Source organism: Salvelinus fontinalis, unplaced genomic scaffold (assembly GCF_029448725.1).
Source record: "Salvelinus fontinalis isolate EN_2023a unplaced genomic scaffold, ASM2944872v1 scaffold_0374, whole genome shotgun sequence".
In the NCBI taxonomy this organism is placed as follows: Eukaryota; Metazoa; Chordata; class Actinopteri; order Salmoniformes; family Salmonidae; genus Salvelinus; species Salvelinus fontinalis.
In genome coordinates this window covers 45563-64754 of record NW_026600583.1, presented here as the reverse complement: position 1 = coordinate 64754, position 19192 = coordinate 45563, and the positions used below count along the sequence as shown (strand labels likewise).

Genomic DNA, 19192 nt, shown 5'->3' with positions numbered 1-19192 from the left:
ACATGATGTGGTTGTAACTGAGATAGAGATGTATTCCATGGACATGATGTGGTTGTAACTGAGATAGAGATGTATTCCATGGACATGATGTGGGCTGGTTGTAACTGAGATAGAGATGTATTCCATGGACATGATGTGGGGTGGTTGTAACTGAGATAGAGATGTATTCCATGGACATGATGTGGTTGTAACTGAGATAGAGATGTATTCCATGGACATGATGTGGTTGTAACTGAGATAGAGATGTATTCCATGGACATGATGTGGTTGTAACTGAGATAGAGATGTATTCCATGGACATGATGTGGGGTGGTTGTAACTGAGATAGAGATGTATTCCATGGACATGATGTGGTTGTAACTGAGAGAGAGATGTATTCCATGGACATGATGTGGGGTGGTTGTAACTGAGATAGAGATGTATTCCATGGACATGATGTGGTTGTAACTGAGAGAGAGATGTATTCCATGGACATGATGTGGGGTGGTTGTAACTGAGATAGAGATGTATTCCATGGACATGATGTGGGGTGGTTGTAACTGAGATAGAGATGTATTCCATGGACATGATGTGGTTGTAACTGAGATAGAGATGTATTCCATGGACATGATGTGGGCTGGTTGTAACTGAGAGAGAGATGTATTCCATGGACATGATGTGGGGTGGTTGTAACTGAGATAGAGATGTATTCCATGGACATGATGTGGGGTGGTTGTAACTGAGATAGAGATGTATTCCATGGACATGATGTGGGCTGGTTGTAACTGAGATAGAGATGTATTCCATGGACATGATGTGGTTGTAACTGAGATAGAGATGTATTCCATGGACATGATGTGGGGTGGTTGTAACTGAGATAGAGATGTATTCCATGGACATGATGTGGGGTGGTTGTAACTGAGATAGAGATGTATTCCATGGACATGATGTGGTTGTAACTGAGATAGAGATGTATTCCATGGACATGATGTGGTTGTAACTGAGATAGAGATGTATTCCATGGACATGATGTGGGGTGGTTGTAACTGAGATAGAGATGTATTCCATGGACATGATGTGGTTGTAACTGAGAGAGAGATGTATTCCATGGACATGATGTGGGGTGGTTGTAACTGAGATAGAGATGTATTCCATGGACATGATGTGGGGTGGTTGTAACTGAGATAGAGATGTATTCCATGGACATGATGTGGTTGTAACTGAGATAGAGATGTATTCCATGGACATGATGTGGGGTGGTTGTAACTGAGAGAGAGATGTATTCCATGGACATGATGTGGTTGTAACTGAGAGAGAGATGTATTCCATGGACATGATGTGGGCTGGTTGTAACTGAGATAGAGATGTATTCCATGGACATGATGTGGGGTGGTTGTAACTGAGATAGAGATGTATTCCATGGACATTATGTGGGGTGGTTGTAACTGAGATAGAGATGTATTCCATGGACATGATGTGGGGTGGTTGTAACTGAGAGAGAGATGTATTCCATGGACATGATGTGGTTGTAACTGAGATAGAGATGTATTCCATGGACATGATGTGGGCTGGTTGTAACTGAGATAGAGATGTATTCCATGGACATGATGTGGGGTGGTTGTAACTGAGATAGAGATGTATTCCATGGACATGATGTGGGCTGGTTGTAACTGAGATAGAGATGTATTCCATGGACATGATGTGGGGTGGTTGTAACTGAGATAGAGATGTATTCCATGGACATGATGTGGTTGTAACTGAGAGAGAGATGTATTCCATGGACATGATGTGGGCTGGTTGTAACTGAGATAGAGATGTATTCCATGGACATGATGTGGGGTGGTTGTAACTGAGATAGAGATGTATTCCATGGACATGATGTGGGCTGGTTGTAACTGAGATAGAGATGTATTCCATGGACATGATGTGGGGTGGTTGTAACTGAGATAGAGATGTATTCCATGGACATGATGTGGGCTGGTTGTAACTGAGATAGAGATGTATTCCATGGACATGATGTGGTTGTAACTGAGATAGAGATTGCCTGGAGGAATAGAACAAAGGCCTCAGTATTTCTAATGATCCTGGCATCTGGGAGACAGCAGATGACCAGAGGATGAACCCAAAGTGGCTTATGGTGCCCCCAATCTATATGGGAGGGGTGGAACAAAGTATTCTGGATATTAACTATATAAACTGTGCATTGTCTGTAAAGGGAAGTCAAGACAGTCAAGACTGTTGGGCTGACGGTTTCATTATTGCGATAATTAATCAATATTAAATAAAGATGATCGTTTGAAGAAATGACCAAGTCTCTCTCAGTACTGAATTTCCACCACATTTGTCAATTTATCCCTGCAGTGCAGATGGAGACTTTGGTTAGCTTAGCAGGCTAACGCAAGAGCCCATAGGAATCCATTGACTCCGATGCTAATGAGTCAAACCTCTCCACTTCCTGCAGTGCAGATGGAGACTTTGCAATCGTCCATGAGACCAAGGTGCTGCTGGAGCACACAGGTCTGATCACCTGGAACCCTCCGGCCATCTTTAAGAGCTACTGTGAGATCATTGTGCTTCACTTCCCCTTCGACCTGCAGAACTGCAGTATGAAGCTGGGGACATGGACCTACGACGGCAACCTGGTAGTGGTCAACCCGGTAAGAAGTTTGAAAAGCACAAATATCCAAAAAGCACATCTGAAAATGTTCCAGGTCCGAGGTGCAAAATAGAAACAATCCCATGAAAAGGAGAATGAATAGTAACAATCCCATGAAAAGGAGCATGAATAGAAACAATCCCATGAAAAGGAGCATGAATAGAAACAATCCCATGAAAAGGAGCATGAATAGAAACAATCCCATGAAAAGGAGCATGAATAGTAACAATCCCATGAAAAGGAGCATGAATAGTAACAATCCCATGAAAAGGAGCATGAATAGAAACAATCCCATGAAAAGGAGCATGAATAGAAACAATCCCATGAAAAGGAGCATGAATAGTAACAATCCCATGAAAAGGAGCATGAATAGTAACAATCCCATGAAAAGGAGCATGAATAGTAACAATCCCATGAAAAGGAGTAGAAATTGTAACAATCCCATGAAAAGGAGTAGAAATAGCCGCACCCTGTTGTATGCTCCCACAGAGTTTAAACCAGCCTCTCCAACATAATGTGTATTTTTGTATATTGGAGGGGATGGAAAAAAGATATTGTCATCCCATATGGACTAATAAAGTATATCTTATCTTAATTTAACCAGTAAAGTATTGACCCTAGCCCTGTACCCGTCCCCTGTCCCCCCTCTAGGACAACGACCGGCCTGACCTGAGTAACTTCATGGAGAGTGGTGAGTGGGTGATGCAGGACTATAGGAGCTGGAAGCACTGGGTGTACTATGCCTGCTGCCCTGACACGCCCTACCTGGATATCACCTACCACTTCCTGATGCTGAGGCTGCCTCTCTACTTTATCGTCAACGTCATCATCCCCTGCATGCTGTTCTCCTTTCTGACTGGACTGGTCTTCTACCTCCCCACTGACTCTGGTAGGCCGGCTGTTCTCCTTCCTGATTAGACTGGTCTTCTACCTCCCCACTGACTCTGGTAGGCCTGCTGTTCTCCTTCCTGACTGGACTGGTCTTCTACCTCCTGACTGACTCTGGTAGACCTGCTGTTCTCCTTCCTGACTGGACTTCTACCTCCCCACTGACTCTGGTAGACCTGCTGTTCTCCTTCCTGACTAGACTGGTCTTCTACCTCCTGACTGACTCTGGTAGGCCGGCTGTTCTCCTTCCTGACTAGACTGGTCTTCTACCTCCCCACTGACTCTGGTAGGCCTGCTGTTCTCCTTCCTGACTAGACTGGTCTTCTACCTCCCCACTGACTCTGGTAGGCCTGCTGTTCTCCTTCCTGACTAGACTGGTCTTCTACCTTCCCACTGACTCTGGTAGGCCTGCTGTCCCTCCATCCTGACTGGACTGGTCTTCTACCTCCCCACTGACTCTGGTAGGCCTGCTGTTCTCCTTCCTGACTAGACTGGTCTTCTACCTTCCCACTGACTCTGGTAGGCATGCTGTTCTCCTTCCTGACTGGACTGGTCTTCTACCTCCCCACTGACTCTGGTAGGCATGCTGCTCTCCTTCCTGACTAGACTGGTCTTCTACCTTCCCACTGACTCTGGTAGGCATGCTGTTCTCCTTCCTGACTAGACTGGTCTTCTACCTCCCCACTGACTCTGGTAGGCCTGCTGTTCTCCTTCCTGACTAGACTGGTCTTCTACCTTCCCACTGACTCTGGTAGGCATGCTGTTCTCCTTCCTGACTGGACTGGTCTTCTACCTTCCCACTGACTCTGGTAGGCCTGCTGTTCTCCTTCCTGACTAGACTGGTCTTCTACCTTCCCACTGACTCTGGTAGGCCTGCTGTTCTCCTTTCTGACTGGACTGGTCTTCTACCTCCCCACTGACTCTGGTAGGCCTGCTGTTCTCCTTCCCGATTAGACTGGTCTTCTACCTCCCCACTGACTCTGGTAGGCATGCTGTTCTCCTTCCTGACTAGACTGGTCTTCTACCTCCCCACTGACTCTGGTAGGCCTGCTGTCCCTCCTTCCTGACTGGGCTGGTCTTCTACCTCCTCACTGACTCTGGTAGGCCTGCTGTCCCTCCATCCTGACTGGACTGGTCTTCTACCTCCCCACTGACTCTGGTAGACCTGCTGTTCTCCTTCCTGACTGGACTGGTCTTCTACCTCCCCACTGACTCTGGTAGGCCTGCTGTCCCTCCATCCTGACTAGACTGGTCTTCTACCTCCTGACTGACTCTGGTAGACCTGCTGAAAATTCAAATTCACAAATTTCCCCACATTTACATATAATGGAAATGTGTCTTGTTTTGGCTCACTCACGTACAGTACAATACATTTTAAACAACAATCCCCACAAGCCGTGAATCAATTGCTCTTGGGTCTGTTGAACGTTTTCAGAAAGGCAGTAACAGTTTCTCAATAAATAGTCCTGAGAGTGTTACCAGCTGTTGGAATAGATTAAATATGTCAATGGTTTTAGAGTAGTATTGCTGCAGTGTATTGTTGTGTTTGACTCTTCTAACAATGTCTCTGTATGTAAGATGACCCTGTCTATCTGTCCTGCTGTCTCCGACTGTGGTCTTGTTGTTGTTAATGTTAATGTTGTTGATGTTGATGTTGTTGATGTTGTTGTTGATGTTGTTGGACTCAGTGTCTCTGTTCCATACAGGTGAGAAGATGACCCTGTCTATCTGTCCTGCTGTCTCCGACTGTGGTCTTGTTGTTAATGTTAATGTTGTTGATGTTGTTGTTGTTGATGATGTTGTTGTTGTTGTTGATGATGTTGTTGATGTTGTTGTTGTTGACTCCAGTGTCTCTGTTCCATATAGGTGAGAAGATGACCCTGTCTATCTCTGTCCTGCTGTCTCTCACTGTGTTTCTGCTGGTCATCGTGGAGCTCATCCCCTCCACCTCCAGTGCGGTGCCTCTCATTGGGAAGTACATGCTCTTCACCATGGTCTTCGTCATAGCTTCCATCGTCATCACCGTCATCGTCATCAACACACACCACCGCTCTCCCAGTACACACACAATGCCCCAGTGGGTCCGCAAGGTAGGTCAACAGACCGACCGACCGATCAATAAATCAATCAGTCAGTCAATCAAGGTAGGTCAACCGACCGACCGACCGATCAATAAATCAATCAGTCAGTCAATCAAGGTAGGTCAACAGACCGACCGACCGATCAATAAATCAATCAATCAGTCAATCAAGGTAGGTCAACCGACCGACCGACCGATTAATAAATCAATCAATCAGTCAATCAAGGTAGGTCAACCGACCGACTGACCGATCGATCAATAAATCAATCAGTCAGTCAGTCAATAAATCAGTCAATCAATCAATCAGTCAGTCAATCAAGGTAGGTCAACCGACCGACCGACTGACCGATCGATCAATAAATCAATCAATCAGTCAATCAAGGTAGGTCAACCGACCGACCGACCGATCAATAAATCAATCAATCAGTCAATCAAGGTAGGTCAACCGACCGACTGACCGATCGATCAATAAATCAATCAGTCAGTCAGTCAATAAATCAGTCAATCAATCAATCAGTCAGTCAATCAAGGTAGGTCAACCGACCGACCGACCGATCAATAAATCAATCAATCAGTCAATCAAGGTAGGTCAACCGACCGACCGACCGATCAATAAATCAATCAGTCAGTCAATCAAGGTAGGTCAACCGACCGACCGACCGATCAATAAATCAATCAGTCAGTCAGTCAATAAATCAGTCAATCAATCAATCAGTCAGTCAATCAAGGTAGGTCAACCGACCGACCGACCGATCAATAAATCAATCAATCAGTCAATCAAGGTAGGTCAACCGACCGACCGATCGATCAATAAATCAATCAGTCAGTCAATCAAGGTAGGTCAACCGACCGACCGATCGACCGATCAATCGATAAATCAAGCAGTCAGTCAGACAGTCAGTCAATGAATCAGTCAGTCAGTCAGTCAGTCAATCAATCAGTCAGTCAGTCAATAAATCAATCAATCAATCAATCAGTCAGTCAGTCAGTCAATAAATCAATCAGTCAGTCAATCAATCAATCAGTCAGTCAGTCAATAAATCAATCAGTCAATCAGTCAATAAATCAATCAGTCAGTCAGTCAATAAATCAGTCAGTCAGTCAGTCAATCAGTCAGTCAGTCAGTCAGTCAATAAATCAATCAGTCAGTCAGTCAATAAATCAGTCAGTCAGTCAGTCAGTCAGTCAATAAATCAATCAGTCAATCAGTCAATAAATCAATCAGTCAGTCAGTCAGTCAATAAATCAGTCAGTCAATCAATAAATCAGTCAGTCAGTCAGTCAATAGATTAATCAGTCAGTCAGCCAATCAATAAATAAATCAGTCAGTCAGTGAGTCAGTCAATCAAGGTAGGTCAACCGACCGACCAATTGATCAATAAATCAATCAGTCAGTCAATCAAGGTAGGTCAATCGACCGACCGATCGATCAATAAATCAATCAGTCAGCCAGTCAGTCAGTCAATCAGTCAGTCAGTCAATCAGTCAGTCAGTCAATAAATTAAATTAGTCAATCAGTCAGTCAGCCAGTCAGTCAGTCAATAAATTAATCAGTCAGTCAATCAATAAATCAATCAGTCAGTCAATAAATCAATCAGTCAGTCAGTCAGTCAGTAAATAAATAATTCAATCAGTCAGTCAGTCAGTCAATAAATCAATCAGTCAGTCAGTGAGTCAGTCAGTCAGTCAGTCAGTCAGTCAGTCAGTCAAATAATAAATCAGTCAGTCAGTGAGTCAGTCAATCAGTCAGTCAGTCAATAAATCAATCAGTCAGTCAGTCAATAAATCAGTCAGTCAGTCAGTCAATCAATAAATCAGTCAGTCAGTCAGTCAATAAATTAATCTGTCAGTCAGACAATCAATAAATCAATCAGTCAGTCAGTGAGTCAGTCAATCAAGGTAGGTCAACCGACCGACCAATCGATCAATAAATCAATCAGTCAGTCAATCAAGGTAGGTCAATCGACCGACCGACCGATCGATCAATAAATAAATCAGTCAGCCAGTCAGCCAGTCAATCAGTCAGTCAGTCAATCAGTCAGTCAGTCAATAAATTAAATTAGTCAATCAGCCAGTCAGTCAGTCAGTCAATAAATTAATCAGTCAGTCAATCAATAAATCAATCAGTCAGTCAGTCAGTCAGTAAATAAAAGTTTTCAATCAGTCAGTCAGTCAGTCAATAAATCAATCAGTCAGTCAGCGAGTCAGTCAGTCAGTCAGTCAGTCAATAAATCAATCAGTCAGTCAGTCAGTCAGTCAGTGAGTCAGTCAGTCAGTCAGTCAGTCAGTCAATAAATCAATCAGTCAGTCAATAAATCAATCAGTCAGTCAGTCAGTAAATAAATAATTCAATCAGTCAGACAGTCAGTCAGTCAATAAATCAATCAGTCAGTGAGTCAGTCAGTCAATCAGTCAATCAGTCAATAAATCAATCAGTCAGTCAGTCAGTCAATAAATCAGTCAGTCAATCAATAAATCAGTCAGTCAGTCAATAAATTAATCAGTCAGTCAGCCAATCAATAAATCGATCAGTCAGTCAGTGAGTCAGTCAATCAAGGTAGGTCAACCGACCGACCAATCGATCAATAAATCAATCAGTCAGTCAGTCAGTCAGTCAGTAAATAAATAATTCAATCAGTCAGTCAGTCAGTCAGTCAATAAATCAATCAGTCAGTCAGTGAGTCAGTCAGTCAGTCAGTCAGGCAGTCAGTCAAATAATAAATCAGTCAGTCAGTCAGTGAGTCAGTCAATCAGTCAGTCAGTCAATAAATCAATCAGTCAGTCAGTCAGTCAGTCAATAAATCAGTCAGTCAGTCAGTCAATCAATAAATCAGTCAGTCAGTCAGTCAATAAATAAATTAATCAGTCAGTCAGTGAGTCAGTCAATCAAGGTAGGTCAACCGACCGACCGACCGATCGATCAATAAATCAATCAGTCAGCCAGTCAGTCAGTCAGTCAGTCAATCAGTCAATCAGTCAGTCAGTCAATAAATTAAATTAGTCAATCAGTCAGTCAGCCAGTCAGTCAGTCAGTCAATAAATTAATCAGTCAGTCAATCAATAAACCAATCAGTCAGTCAGTCAGTAAATAAATAATTCAATCAGTCAGTCAGTCAGTCAGTCAATAAATCAATCAGTCAGTCAGTGAGTCAGTCAGTCAGTCAGTCAATAAATCAATCAGTCAGTCAGTCAGTCAGTGAGTCAGTCAGTCAATAAATCAATCAGTCAGTCAGTCAATAAATCAATCAGTCAGTCAGTCAATAAATCAATCAGTCAGTCAGTCAGTCAGTAAATAAATAATTCAATCAGTCAGTCAGTCATTAAATAAATCAATCAGTCAGTCAGTCAGTCAATAAATCAATCAGTCAGTCAGTGAGTCAATAAATCAATCAGTCAGTCAGTCAATCAAGGTAGATCAACCGACCGACCAATAAATCAATCAGTCAGTCAATCAAGGTAGGTCAATCGACCGACCGATCGATCAATAAATCAATCAGTCAGCCAGTCAATCAGTCAATCAGTCAGTCAGTCAAAAAATCAATTAGTCAATCAGTCAGTCAGTCAGCCAGTCAGTCAGTCAGTCAGTCAATAAATTAATCAGTCAGTCAATCAATAAATCAATCACTCAGTCAGTCAATCAATAAATCAATCAATCAGTCAGTCAGTGAGTCAGTCAATAAATTATAAATTAATCAGTCAGTCAGTCAATCAATAAATCAATCAGTCAGTCAATAAATCAATCAGTCAGTCAGGCAGGCAGTCAGTAAATAAATAATTCAATCAGTCAGTCAGTCAGTCAATAAATCAATCAGTCAGTGAGTCAGTCAGTCAGTCAGTCAATAAATCAGTCAGTCAGTGAGTCAGTGAGTCAGTGAGTCAGTCAGTCAATAAATCAATCAGTCAGTCAGTCAGCCAGTCAATAAATCAATCAGTCAGTCAGTCAGTAAATAAATAATTCAGTCCGTCAGTCAGTCTGTCAATAAATCAATCAATCAGTCAGTCAGTCAGTCAGTCAGTCAGTCAGTCAGTCAGTAAATCAATCAGTCAGTCAGTGAGTCAATAAATCAATCAGTCAGTCAGTCAATCAATAAATCAATCAATCAGTCAATCAGTCAGTCAATCAATAAATCAATCAGTCAGTGAGTCAGTCAGTCAGTCAGTCAATAAATCAATCAGTCAGTCAGTCAATCAATAAATCAATCAATCAGTCAGTGAGTTAGTCAGTCAGTCAATAAATCAATCAGTCAGTCAGTCAATAAATCAATCAGTCAGTCAGTCAATAAATCAATCAATCAGTCAGTCAATCAATAAATCAATCAGTCAGTCAGTCAGTCAGTCAGTGAGTCAGTCAGTCAGTCAGTCAGTCAGTCAATCAATCAAGTAGGTAGACTAGGTCCAATGGACAAAGTAAAAAGCACATCTCATTCCTAATTTAGCGATGTCAGTACAACATCTAGTGGTGTCCTAGTTTTCAGACCCCTTGGTGTGATGATGGCTGTGACGTTGGATTGTCAGGCTTCCCCCCAAATTCTCTGTGTATTCCGTTGGGCTTTTGGGGTTTTCTCTTGGCTGCACTGCCACCTGGTGGTACTAATGCAGTATGTCATGTATTTTGTCAGGTGTTAGTGACATTCCGCTTTAGGCCATTTAGAAACAGTGGTTCCCAACCTTTTTGGGTTACTGTTCCACCAACGGAATTCTGCTCTGCCCGGAGTACCCCTGAAGTACCCCCTCATGTGCATTTTACCAATAAGCCTGTGGTTTCATGAGTCTTCTGAGGTACCATATGTGGAAAGGCCAAGTACCCCCAGGGGTCCTAGTACCCCTGGTTGGGAACCACTGATTTAGAACCCCTCAGCTCTCAGCAGCCTCTCTAGCGGGGATCTGCTTTGAGAGACAGGAAGTAGTTAAGAGCAGTCTGTCTGTCTGTCCTATTGCTGACTTTAGCTGAGTCATTTGAGTAATGGCATGTCGGGTTGGTCAGTTTATTCATTGAGTTCTCATGGTTTTATGGTTGATGTCCGTGATCTTGATTATCATGAAAAATATGTTAGTCTCCCAACACAGTATTATGTGCTTTACATTACTTTGTGTTACTCATTACAATGTATTTATAGTAATTGATGTACTGTATATAACTTTGTGTTACTCATTACAATGTATTTACAGTAATTGATGTACTGTATATAACTTTGTGTTACTCATTACAATGTATTTACAGTAATTGATGTACTGTACAGTACTTTGTGTTACTCATTACAATGTATTTACAGTAATTGATTTACTGTACAGTACTTTGTGTTACTCATTACAATGTATTTACAGTAATTTATGTACTGTACACTACTTTGTGTTTTTCGTTACAATGTTTTTACAGTAATTGATTTACTTTACATGACTTCTTGTTACTCATTACAATGTATTTTCCTGTATTTCAGATTTTCATCGACACAATCCCCAATTTCATGTTCTTCTCGACTATGAACCGTCCATCCAGGGACAGGCAGGAGAAGAGGATCCACCCGACTGACTTTGACATCTCCGACATCTCGGGCAAGCCTGCCCCTGCCTCTGTCACCTTCCAGTCCCCCATCACCAAGAACCCGGACGTCCGCAGCGCCGTCGAGGGGGTCAAGTACATCGCAGAGACCATGAAGTCTGACGAAGAGTCCAACAATGTAAGAATAAGATCTCAGGAAGCATTTATGGAACTCATGTCTGAGTCTGTCTGTCTTTGAGTCTGTCTGTCTTTGTGGTAAGTTGAGTCTGTCTGTCTGTCTGTCTGTCTGTCTGTCTTTGTATCTGAGTCTGTCTGTCTTTGTGGTGAGTCTGTCTGTCTTTGTGGTGAGTCTGTCTGTCTTTGAGTATGTCTGTCTTTGAGTCTGTCTGTCTTTGAGTCTGAACCTGTCTGTCTTTGAGTCTGTCTGTCTTTGTGGTGAGTCTGTCTGTCTTTGAGTATGTCTGTCTTTGAGTCTGAGCCTGTCTGTCTTTGTATCTGAGCCTGTCTGTCTTTCAGTCTGTCTGTCTTTGTGGTGAGTTGAGTCTGTCTGTCTGTCTGTCTTTGTATCTGAGTCTGTCTGTCTTTGAGTCTGTCTGTCTTTGTGGTGAGTTGAGTCTGTCTGTCTGTCTGTCTGTCTGTCTGTCTGTCTGTCTGTCTGTCTGTCTTTGTATCTGAGTCTGTCTGTCTTTGTGGTGAGTCTGTCTGTCTTTGAGTATGTCTGTCTTTGAGTCTGTCTGTCTTTGTGGTAAGTTGAGTCTGTCTGTCTGTCTGTCTGTCTTTGTATCTGAGTCTGTCTGTCTTTGTGGTGAGTCTGTCTGTCTTTGTGGTGAGTCTGTCTGTCTTTGAGTATGTCTGTCTTTGAGTCTGTCTGTCTTTGTGGTGAGTCTGTCTGTCTTTGAGTCTGAACCTGTCGGTCTTTGAGTCTGTCTGTCTTTGTGGTGAGTCTGTCTGTCTTTGAGTCTGTCTGTCTTTGAGTCTGAGCCTGTCTGTCTTTGTATCTGAGCCTGTCTGTCTTTGAGTCTGTCTGTCTTTGTGGTGAGTTGAGTCTGTCTGTCTGTCTGTCTTTGTATCTGAGTCTGTCTGTCTTTGAGTCTGTCTGTCTTTGTGGTGAGTTGAGTCTGTCTGTCTGTCTGTCTGTCTGTCTGTCTGTCTGTCTTTGTATCTGAGTCTGTCTGTCTTTGTGGTGAGTCTGTCTGTCTTTGAGTATGTCTGTCTTTGAGTCCGTCTGTCTTTGTGGTGAGTCTGTCTGTCTTTGAGTCTGAACCTGTCTGTCTTTGAGTCTGTCTGTCTTTGTGGTGAGTCTGTCTGTCTTTGAGTATGTCTGTCTTTGAGTCTGAGCCTGTCTGTCTTTGTATCTGAGCCTGTCTGTCTTTGAGTCTGTCTGTCTTTGTGGTGAGTTGAGTCTGTCTGTCTGTCTGTCTTTGTATCTGAGTCTGTCTGTCTTTGAGTCTGTCTGTCTTTGTGGTGAGTTGAGTCTGTCTGTCTGTCTGTCTGTCTGTCTGTCTTTGTATCTGAGTCTGTCTGTCTTTGTGGTGAGTCTGTCTGTCTTTGAGTATGTCTGTCTTTGAGTCTGTCTGTCTTTGTGGTGAGCCTGTCTGTCTTTGTATCTGAGCCTGTCTGTCTTTGAGTCTGCCTGTCTTTGTGGTGAGTCTGTCAGTCTTTGAGTCTGTCTGTCTTTGAGTCTGAGCCTGTCTGTCTTTGTATCTGAGACTGTCTGTCTTTGTGTCTGAGTCTGTCTGTCTTTGAGTCTGTTTGTCTTTGTGGTGAGTCTGTCTGTCTTTGTATCTGAGCTTGTCTGTCTTTGTGGTGAGTCTGTCTGTCTTTGAGTCTGAGCTGGTCTGTCTTTGAGTCTGTCTGTCTTTGTATCTGAGCTTGTCTGTCTTTGTGGTGAGTCTGTCTGTCTTTGAGTCTGAGCCTGTCTGTCTTTTAGTCTGTCTGTCTTTGTGGTGAGTCTGTCTGTCTTTGAGTCTGTCTGTCTTTGTATCTGAGCCTGTCTGTCTTTGTGTCTGAGTCTGTCTGTCTTTGAGTCTGTCTGTCTTTGTGGTGATTCTGTCTGTCTTTGTGTCTGAGTCTGTCTTTCTTTGTGTCTGAGTCTGTCTGTCTGAGTCTGTCTGTCTGTCTGTTTGTTTTTCGAGCTTTCATGTTTTAATGTTGTGGAGCTAATACAAAAACGAATTGTCTTGAAAATGTTAATGACTCAGTTTTGACTCAACTCTCTCTCTACTCTCTCCTCACATCACCTCTCTCTCACTCTCTCTCTCTCTTTCTCTTTCTCTCTCTTTCTCTCTCTCCTCACCCCTCTCTATCTCATCTCTCCTCTCTCTCCCTCTTTCTCTCTCCTCCCCTTTCACCCCCTCCTCTCTCTTCCCTCCTCTCTCAGGCTGCTGAGGAGTGGAAGTTTGTAGCCATGGTCCTGGATCACATCTTGCTGTGTGTGTTCATGGCTGTGTGTATCATCGGCACCATGGGAGTGTTTGCTGGACGTCTCATTGAGCTGAGCATGCAGGACTAAAGGAGAGACCTAGCTGGAGTCAACCTGGTCTGGCCACACTCTGGTTCTCCTGCTCGCTCTGACACCTGTCTGCTGTGCCTCTACCCCGAGTCATCTGGTCTGTCCACACTCTGGTTCTCCTGCTCGCTCTGACACCTGTCTGCTGTGCCTCTACCCCGAGTCATCTGGTCTGTCCACACTCTGGTTCCCCTGCTCGCTCTGACACCTGTCTGCTGTGACTCTACCCCGAGTCATCTGGTCTGTCCACACTCTGGTTCTCCTGCTCGCTCTGACACCTGTCTGCTGTGACTCTACCCCGAGTCAACCTGGTCTGTCCACACTCTGGTTCTCCTGCTCGCTCTGACACCTGTCTGCTGTGCCTCTACCCCGAGTCATCTGGTCTGTCCACACTCTGGTTCTCCTGCTCGCTCTGACACCTGTCTGCTGTGACTCTACCCCGAGTCATCTGGAAATGACAATCAATCGATTGATTGAGCGTTCCATCGTTCCTCATGTGGAACGAAGGATGCATAGTATATTGGTTTAACAAACTCTGCATAACGGCTCTGATTGTGAGCACTCTGGTACTCTTATGGCACTGTGGATGAGGGAGGTCACATTATGGCACTGTGGATGAGGGAGATCACATTATGGCACTGTGGATGAGGGAGGTCACATTATGGCACTGTGGATGAGGGAGATCACATTATGGTACTGTGGATGAGGGAGGACACATTATGGTACTGTGGATGAGGGAGATCACATTATGGTACTATGGATGAGGGAGATCACATTATGGCACTGTGGATGAGGGAGATCACATTATGGTACTATGGATGAGGGAGATCACGTTATGGTACTGTGGATGAGGGAGGTCACATTATGGTACTATGGATGAGGGAGATCACATTATGGTACTATGGATGAGGGAGATCACATTATGGCACTGCGGATGAGGGAGGTTACATTATGGTACTATGGATGAGGGAGGCCACAAGCAGCTGGTAGTGCATCTTGGCCTTGTAGCATGATCTTTATTGACGATCAGAAATTCAGTTTGAATGAGTTTCTCAACATTGATTTAGAAGTGGTCCAGTCTTGTGGATGGGCTGTTGCTTATTCAATAAAGATAACAGTGCAGGGGCTGCTGGGAAACTACACGAGGTTTTATCTTGTCCGATGTTAGGGTTTTTTCTCCTCCTTCTGCCAAATGTCATCATGGTTGTATTTTTAGATTTGGTTAGATGTGGAAAGAATTGAGTGAATAAAAATAATATCTACTTCCAGATAAGCCTGTCTTTTTTTCTTCTTTTTTTTACATTGACAGGGACTGCATAAACTTTGGTTAGTAAAATAATTGTGCATGTCATTTGCTCCATTAAGAAGATAAACTGTGCGCTGGGTCCTCTTTCTGTTGAATAAATTATTAAATTACCTTATTTTACCTTATTATTTGAGATTTTCCAATAGTCAACACGACTCTGTTCTGTTCTCCTCTCATCAGTAAACGTCTTTATACACAGCACCAACTGTTCAAACTTGGACAAGTTGCACATCTGGAAATATTGCATCACCGCAAAGACCCCGGATTGGAGAGAGAGAAGCGTTAAATTCTCCCTGTCGGTTTTACGAAAACAGTCTTTCGAGCGACATGACAAATACAACGCTCGAAGATTTGGACAGAAACATAACTTATTGAAGGATGGCAGATTGATAAAACATCAAATTGCACTCTTGATTGTTTGCATATTATTTAAAAGTTCCGGGTACAATGTGGAAATCCCGATGAAGCGGAAATCGTGAGCTAAAGTTGTGTTTACGGTGAAGGAGTGGCTCATACTGTCTCCAGAAGTAAGTCGATGTTTATGTTATGTTGAACTTGAGTACTAGATCGATTTTTCAAAGTTTTAGGATTCTCAATTATATTTACGCAAATAACTGAATTTCAAAACATGTTTGCAATGGATGGGGTGGCAGCAGCAACACGTTGAGTGGTCATATCTGTTGCGACACCCTGCTTATAAAACATGTTTTGAGGACAAATGGAAACATGATAGCGTTATGTTATGATATATGTTTTTATTTTTCTATTCCATTTGTTTTGAGTTGTATCAGATGACATGCGTTATTCTCTGCTTGGTGGTTATGTAGTCTGCGTTGGCATGGATACTTCCATGATGAGTAAAAAAGCCTCATCTGAGTTTTAAAGTCATTGAGTTATTGCTATACAGTAGCTTTCATTATGTAACCTGTGCTCGTGGATTTTATGCAGCTCACACAGTCAGTCAGTATAGCTCATGTATATACACACACACGCATACATATATACACACACACACTACCGTAGGGTGCAGTAAACCAATATCTGTTTATTCTGTACCAAACATACACTGCAGTGTTTGGCCCTGCATGGTTAGTGCTTTACGATTCACATCACAGACAGCTTTTTGACTTTTTATGGAGTCACTGTTGTCAAGGAATGTAGACTTTCCCACAGCTCTGAAATGTCATCTGAGGCATTACCTCATTGACACGCAGACATACATAGTACAAACAAACGGCCCAATATAAAATGGCCAATATATTCCCAATATAGTGCACAAACTTTTTTCTTTCTTTTTTTTCTCTCCAATATTTATTTTTTATAACATTTTTGAAATTTTACCCCTTTTTCCCCCCGATTTCGTTGTATTCAATTGGTAGTTACAGTCTTGTCTCATCGCTGCAACTCCCGTACAGACTCAGGAGAGGTGAAGGCCGAGAGTCCTCTGAAACACAACCCAGCCAAGCTGCACTGCCTCTTGACTGGCGACTGTGTCACCGTGCACTGCTCCCGGCCCGCCACAGGAGTTGCTAGTGCGCGATGGGACAAGGACATCCCTGCCGGCCAAACCCTCCCAGACGACGCTGGGCCAATTGTGCGCCGCCCCATGAGTCTCCCAGTCGCGGCCGACTGCGATAGAGCCTGGACTCGAACCCAGAATCTCTAGTGGCACAGCTAGCACTGCCTTAGACCACTGCTCCACTAGGGAGGCCCATGGTACACTACCTTTCACCAGGCCCATAGGGCACTACCTTTCACCAGGCCCATAGGGCACTACCTTTCACCAGGCCCACGGTACACTACCTTTCACCAGGCCCACAGGGCACCACCTTTCACCAGGCCCACAGGGCACCACCTTTCACCAGGCCCACAGGGCACTACCTTTCACCAGGCCCACAGGGCACCACCTTTCACCAGGCCCATAGGGCACTACCTTTCACCAGGCCCATGGTACACTACCTTTCACCAGGCCCATAGTGCACTACCTTTCACCAGGCCCACAGGGCACCACCTTTCACCAGGCCCATAGGGCACTACCTTTCACCAGGCCCATGGTACACTACCTTTCACCAGGCCCATAGTGCACTACCTTTCACCAGGCCCATAGGGCACTATCTTTCACCAGGCCCATAGGGCACTATCTTTCACCAGGCCCATAGTGCACTACCTTTCACCAGGCCCATAGGGCACTACCTTTCACCAGGCCCATAGTGCACTACCTTTCACCAGGCCCATAGGGCACTATCTTTCACCAGGCCCATAGGGCACTATCTTTCACCAGGCCCATAGTGCACTACCTTTCACCAGGCCCATAGGGCACTATCTTTCACCAGGCCCATAGGGCACTACCTTTCACCAGGCCCATAGGGCACTACCTTTCACCAGGCCCATAGGGCACTACCTTTCACCAGGCCTATAGGGCTCTGATCAAAGGTAGTGCACTATGTAGTCGAAGTACTATAGTTCAACCTATGGGCCTTTGGCCAAAAGTAGTGCACTATGTAGGGAATAGGGTTCATTTTTGGGATGCAGGCCCATACGGCTCGTTCTCCTGGCTACTGTAGTCATGGTGTTTAATGGAATGGGACTAGTAAAGGTGCTCCATTATCTGTCAATACACATGAACGTACAGTAAACTCACTCACTCACTCACTCACTCACTCACTCACTCACTCACTCACTCACTCACTCACTCACTCTCTCCAATTATTCAAACCTGGAATCCTAAACAAACTTTGTTGAACTGTGGTCTTAGTATTTACATTCCACAGTGGTAAACTGGAAAACATTGACCAGGCCTTGTGTTCTCTCGTTGCCTGAGGAACCTGCTTCAGAGTGATGTGTTCCCTAGAGGCTGTCCCTGGTCTGTTACAATACTGAACCTGCTTCAGAGTGATGTGTTCCCTAGAGGCTGTCCCTGATCTGTTACAATACTGAACCTGGTTTAGTGTTGAGTCTTCCCTGGTCTGTTACAGTACTGAACCTGGTTAAGAGTTGAGTCTTCCCTGGTCTGTTACAGTACTGAACCTGGTTTAGAGTTGAGTCTTCCCCGGTCTGTTACTGTACTGAACCTGGTTTAGAGTTGAGTCTTCCCTGGTCTGTTACAGTACTGAACCTGGTTTAGAGTTGAGTCTTCCCCGGTCTGTTACAGTACTGAACCTGGTTTAGAGTTGAGTCTTCCCTGGTCTGTTACAGTACTGAACCTGGTTTAGAGTTGAGTCTTCCCCGGTCTGTTACAGTACTGAACCTGGTTTAGAGTTGAGTCTTCCCCGGTCTGTTACAGTACTGAACCTGGTTAAGAGTTGAGTCTTCCCTGGTCTGTTACAGTACTGAACCTGGTTTAGAGTTGAGTCTTCCCCGGTCTGTTACAGTACTGAACCTGGTTTAGAGTTGAGTCTTCCCTGGTCTGTTACAGTACTGAACCTGGTTTAGAGTTGAGTCTTCCCCGGTCTGTTACAGTACTGAACCTGGTTTAGAGTTGAGTCTTCCCTGGTCTGTTACAGTACTGAACCTGGTTTAGAGTTGAGTCTTCCCCGGTCTGTTACAGTACTGAACCTGGTTTAGAGTTGAGTCTTCCCTGGTCTGTTACAGTACTGAACCTGGTTTAGAGTTGAGTCTTCCCCGGTCTGTTACAGTACTGAACCTGGTTTAGAGTTGAGTCTTCCCCGGTCTGTTACAGTACTGAACCTGGTTTAGAGTTGAGTCTTCCCCGGTCTGTTACTGTACTGAACCTGGTTTAGAGTTGAGTCTTCCCCGGTCTGTTACAGTACTGAACCTGGTTTAGAGTTGAGTCTTCCCTGGTCTGTTACAGTACTGAACCTGGTTTAGAGTTGAGTCTTCCCTGGTCTGTTACAGTACTGAACCTGGTTTAGAGTTGAGTCTTCCCTGGTCTGTTACAGTACTGAACCTGGTTTAGAGTTGAGTCTTCCCCGGTCTGTTACAGTACTGAACCTGGTTTAGAGTTGAGTCTTCCCTGGTCTGTTACAGTACTGAACCTGGTTTAGAGTTGAGTCTTCCCTGGTCTGTTACAGTACTGAACCTGGTTTAGAGTTGAGTCTTCCCTGGTTTGTTACAGTACTCCCATTCCTCAGGAGGTAGGCAGCCAAACTGGTCTGATGGCTGGACAGCTGGAGGATAACTGCATGTTTCAGAGATCTCCTGTAAATGGCAAGATGTTTGCCTCCAGAGCTATAACACAGAGTTTAAAAATGTCTTAGTGTAAGTCTCTGGTTAGTCTCTGGTTATGAGAGCGAGCCTCTCGTCCTGCAATAGAC

The 19192-nt window shown here is 44.1% G+C and overlaps 1 protein-coding gene across 1 annotated transcript in view; it reads left to right on the top strand.

The window, feature by feature from the left end:
• LOC129845816 (acetylcholine receptor subunit alpha-like) overlaps positions 1–18753 on the top strand; it is a 46342-nt gene extending 27589 nt beyond the window's left edge. Inside the window, exons 5-10 of the mRNA XM_055913740.1 lie at positions 2441–2636; positions 3287–3524; positions 5390–5613; positions 11042–11281; positions 13484–15445; positions 16334–18753. Of these exons, the coding sequence (XP_055769715.1) occupies positions 2441–2636; positions 3287–3524; positions 5390–5613; positions 11042–11281; positions 13484–13615 (1030 nt within the window). The 3' untranslated portion in view covers positions 13616–15445; positions 16334–18753. The remainder of the gene's footprint in view (positions 1–2440; positions 2637–3286; positions 3525–5389; positions 5614–11041; positions 11282–13483; positions 15446–16333) is intronic.
• The last annotated feature ends 439 nt before the right edge of the window (positions 18754–19192 follow it).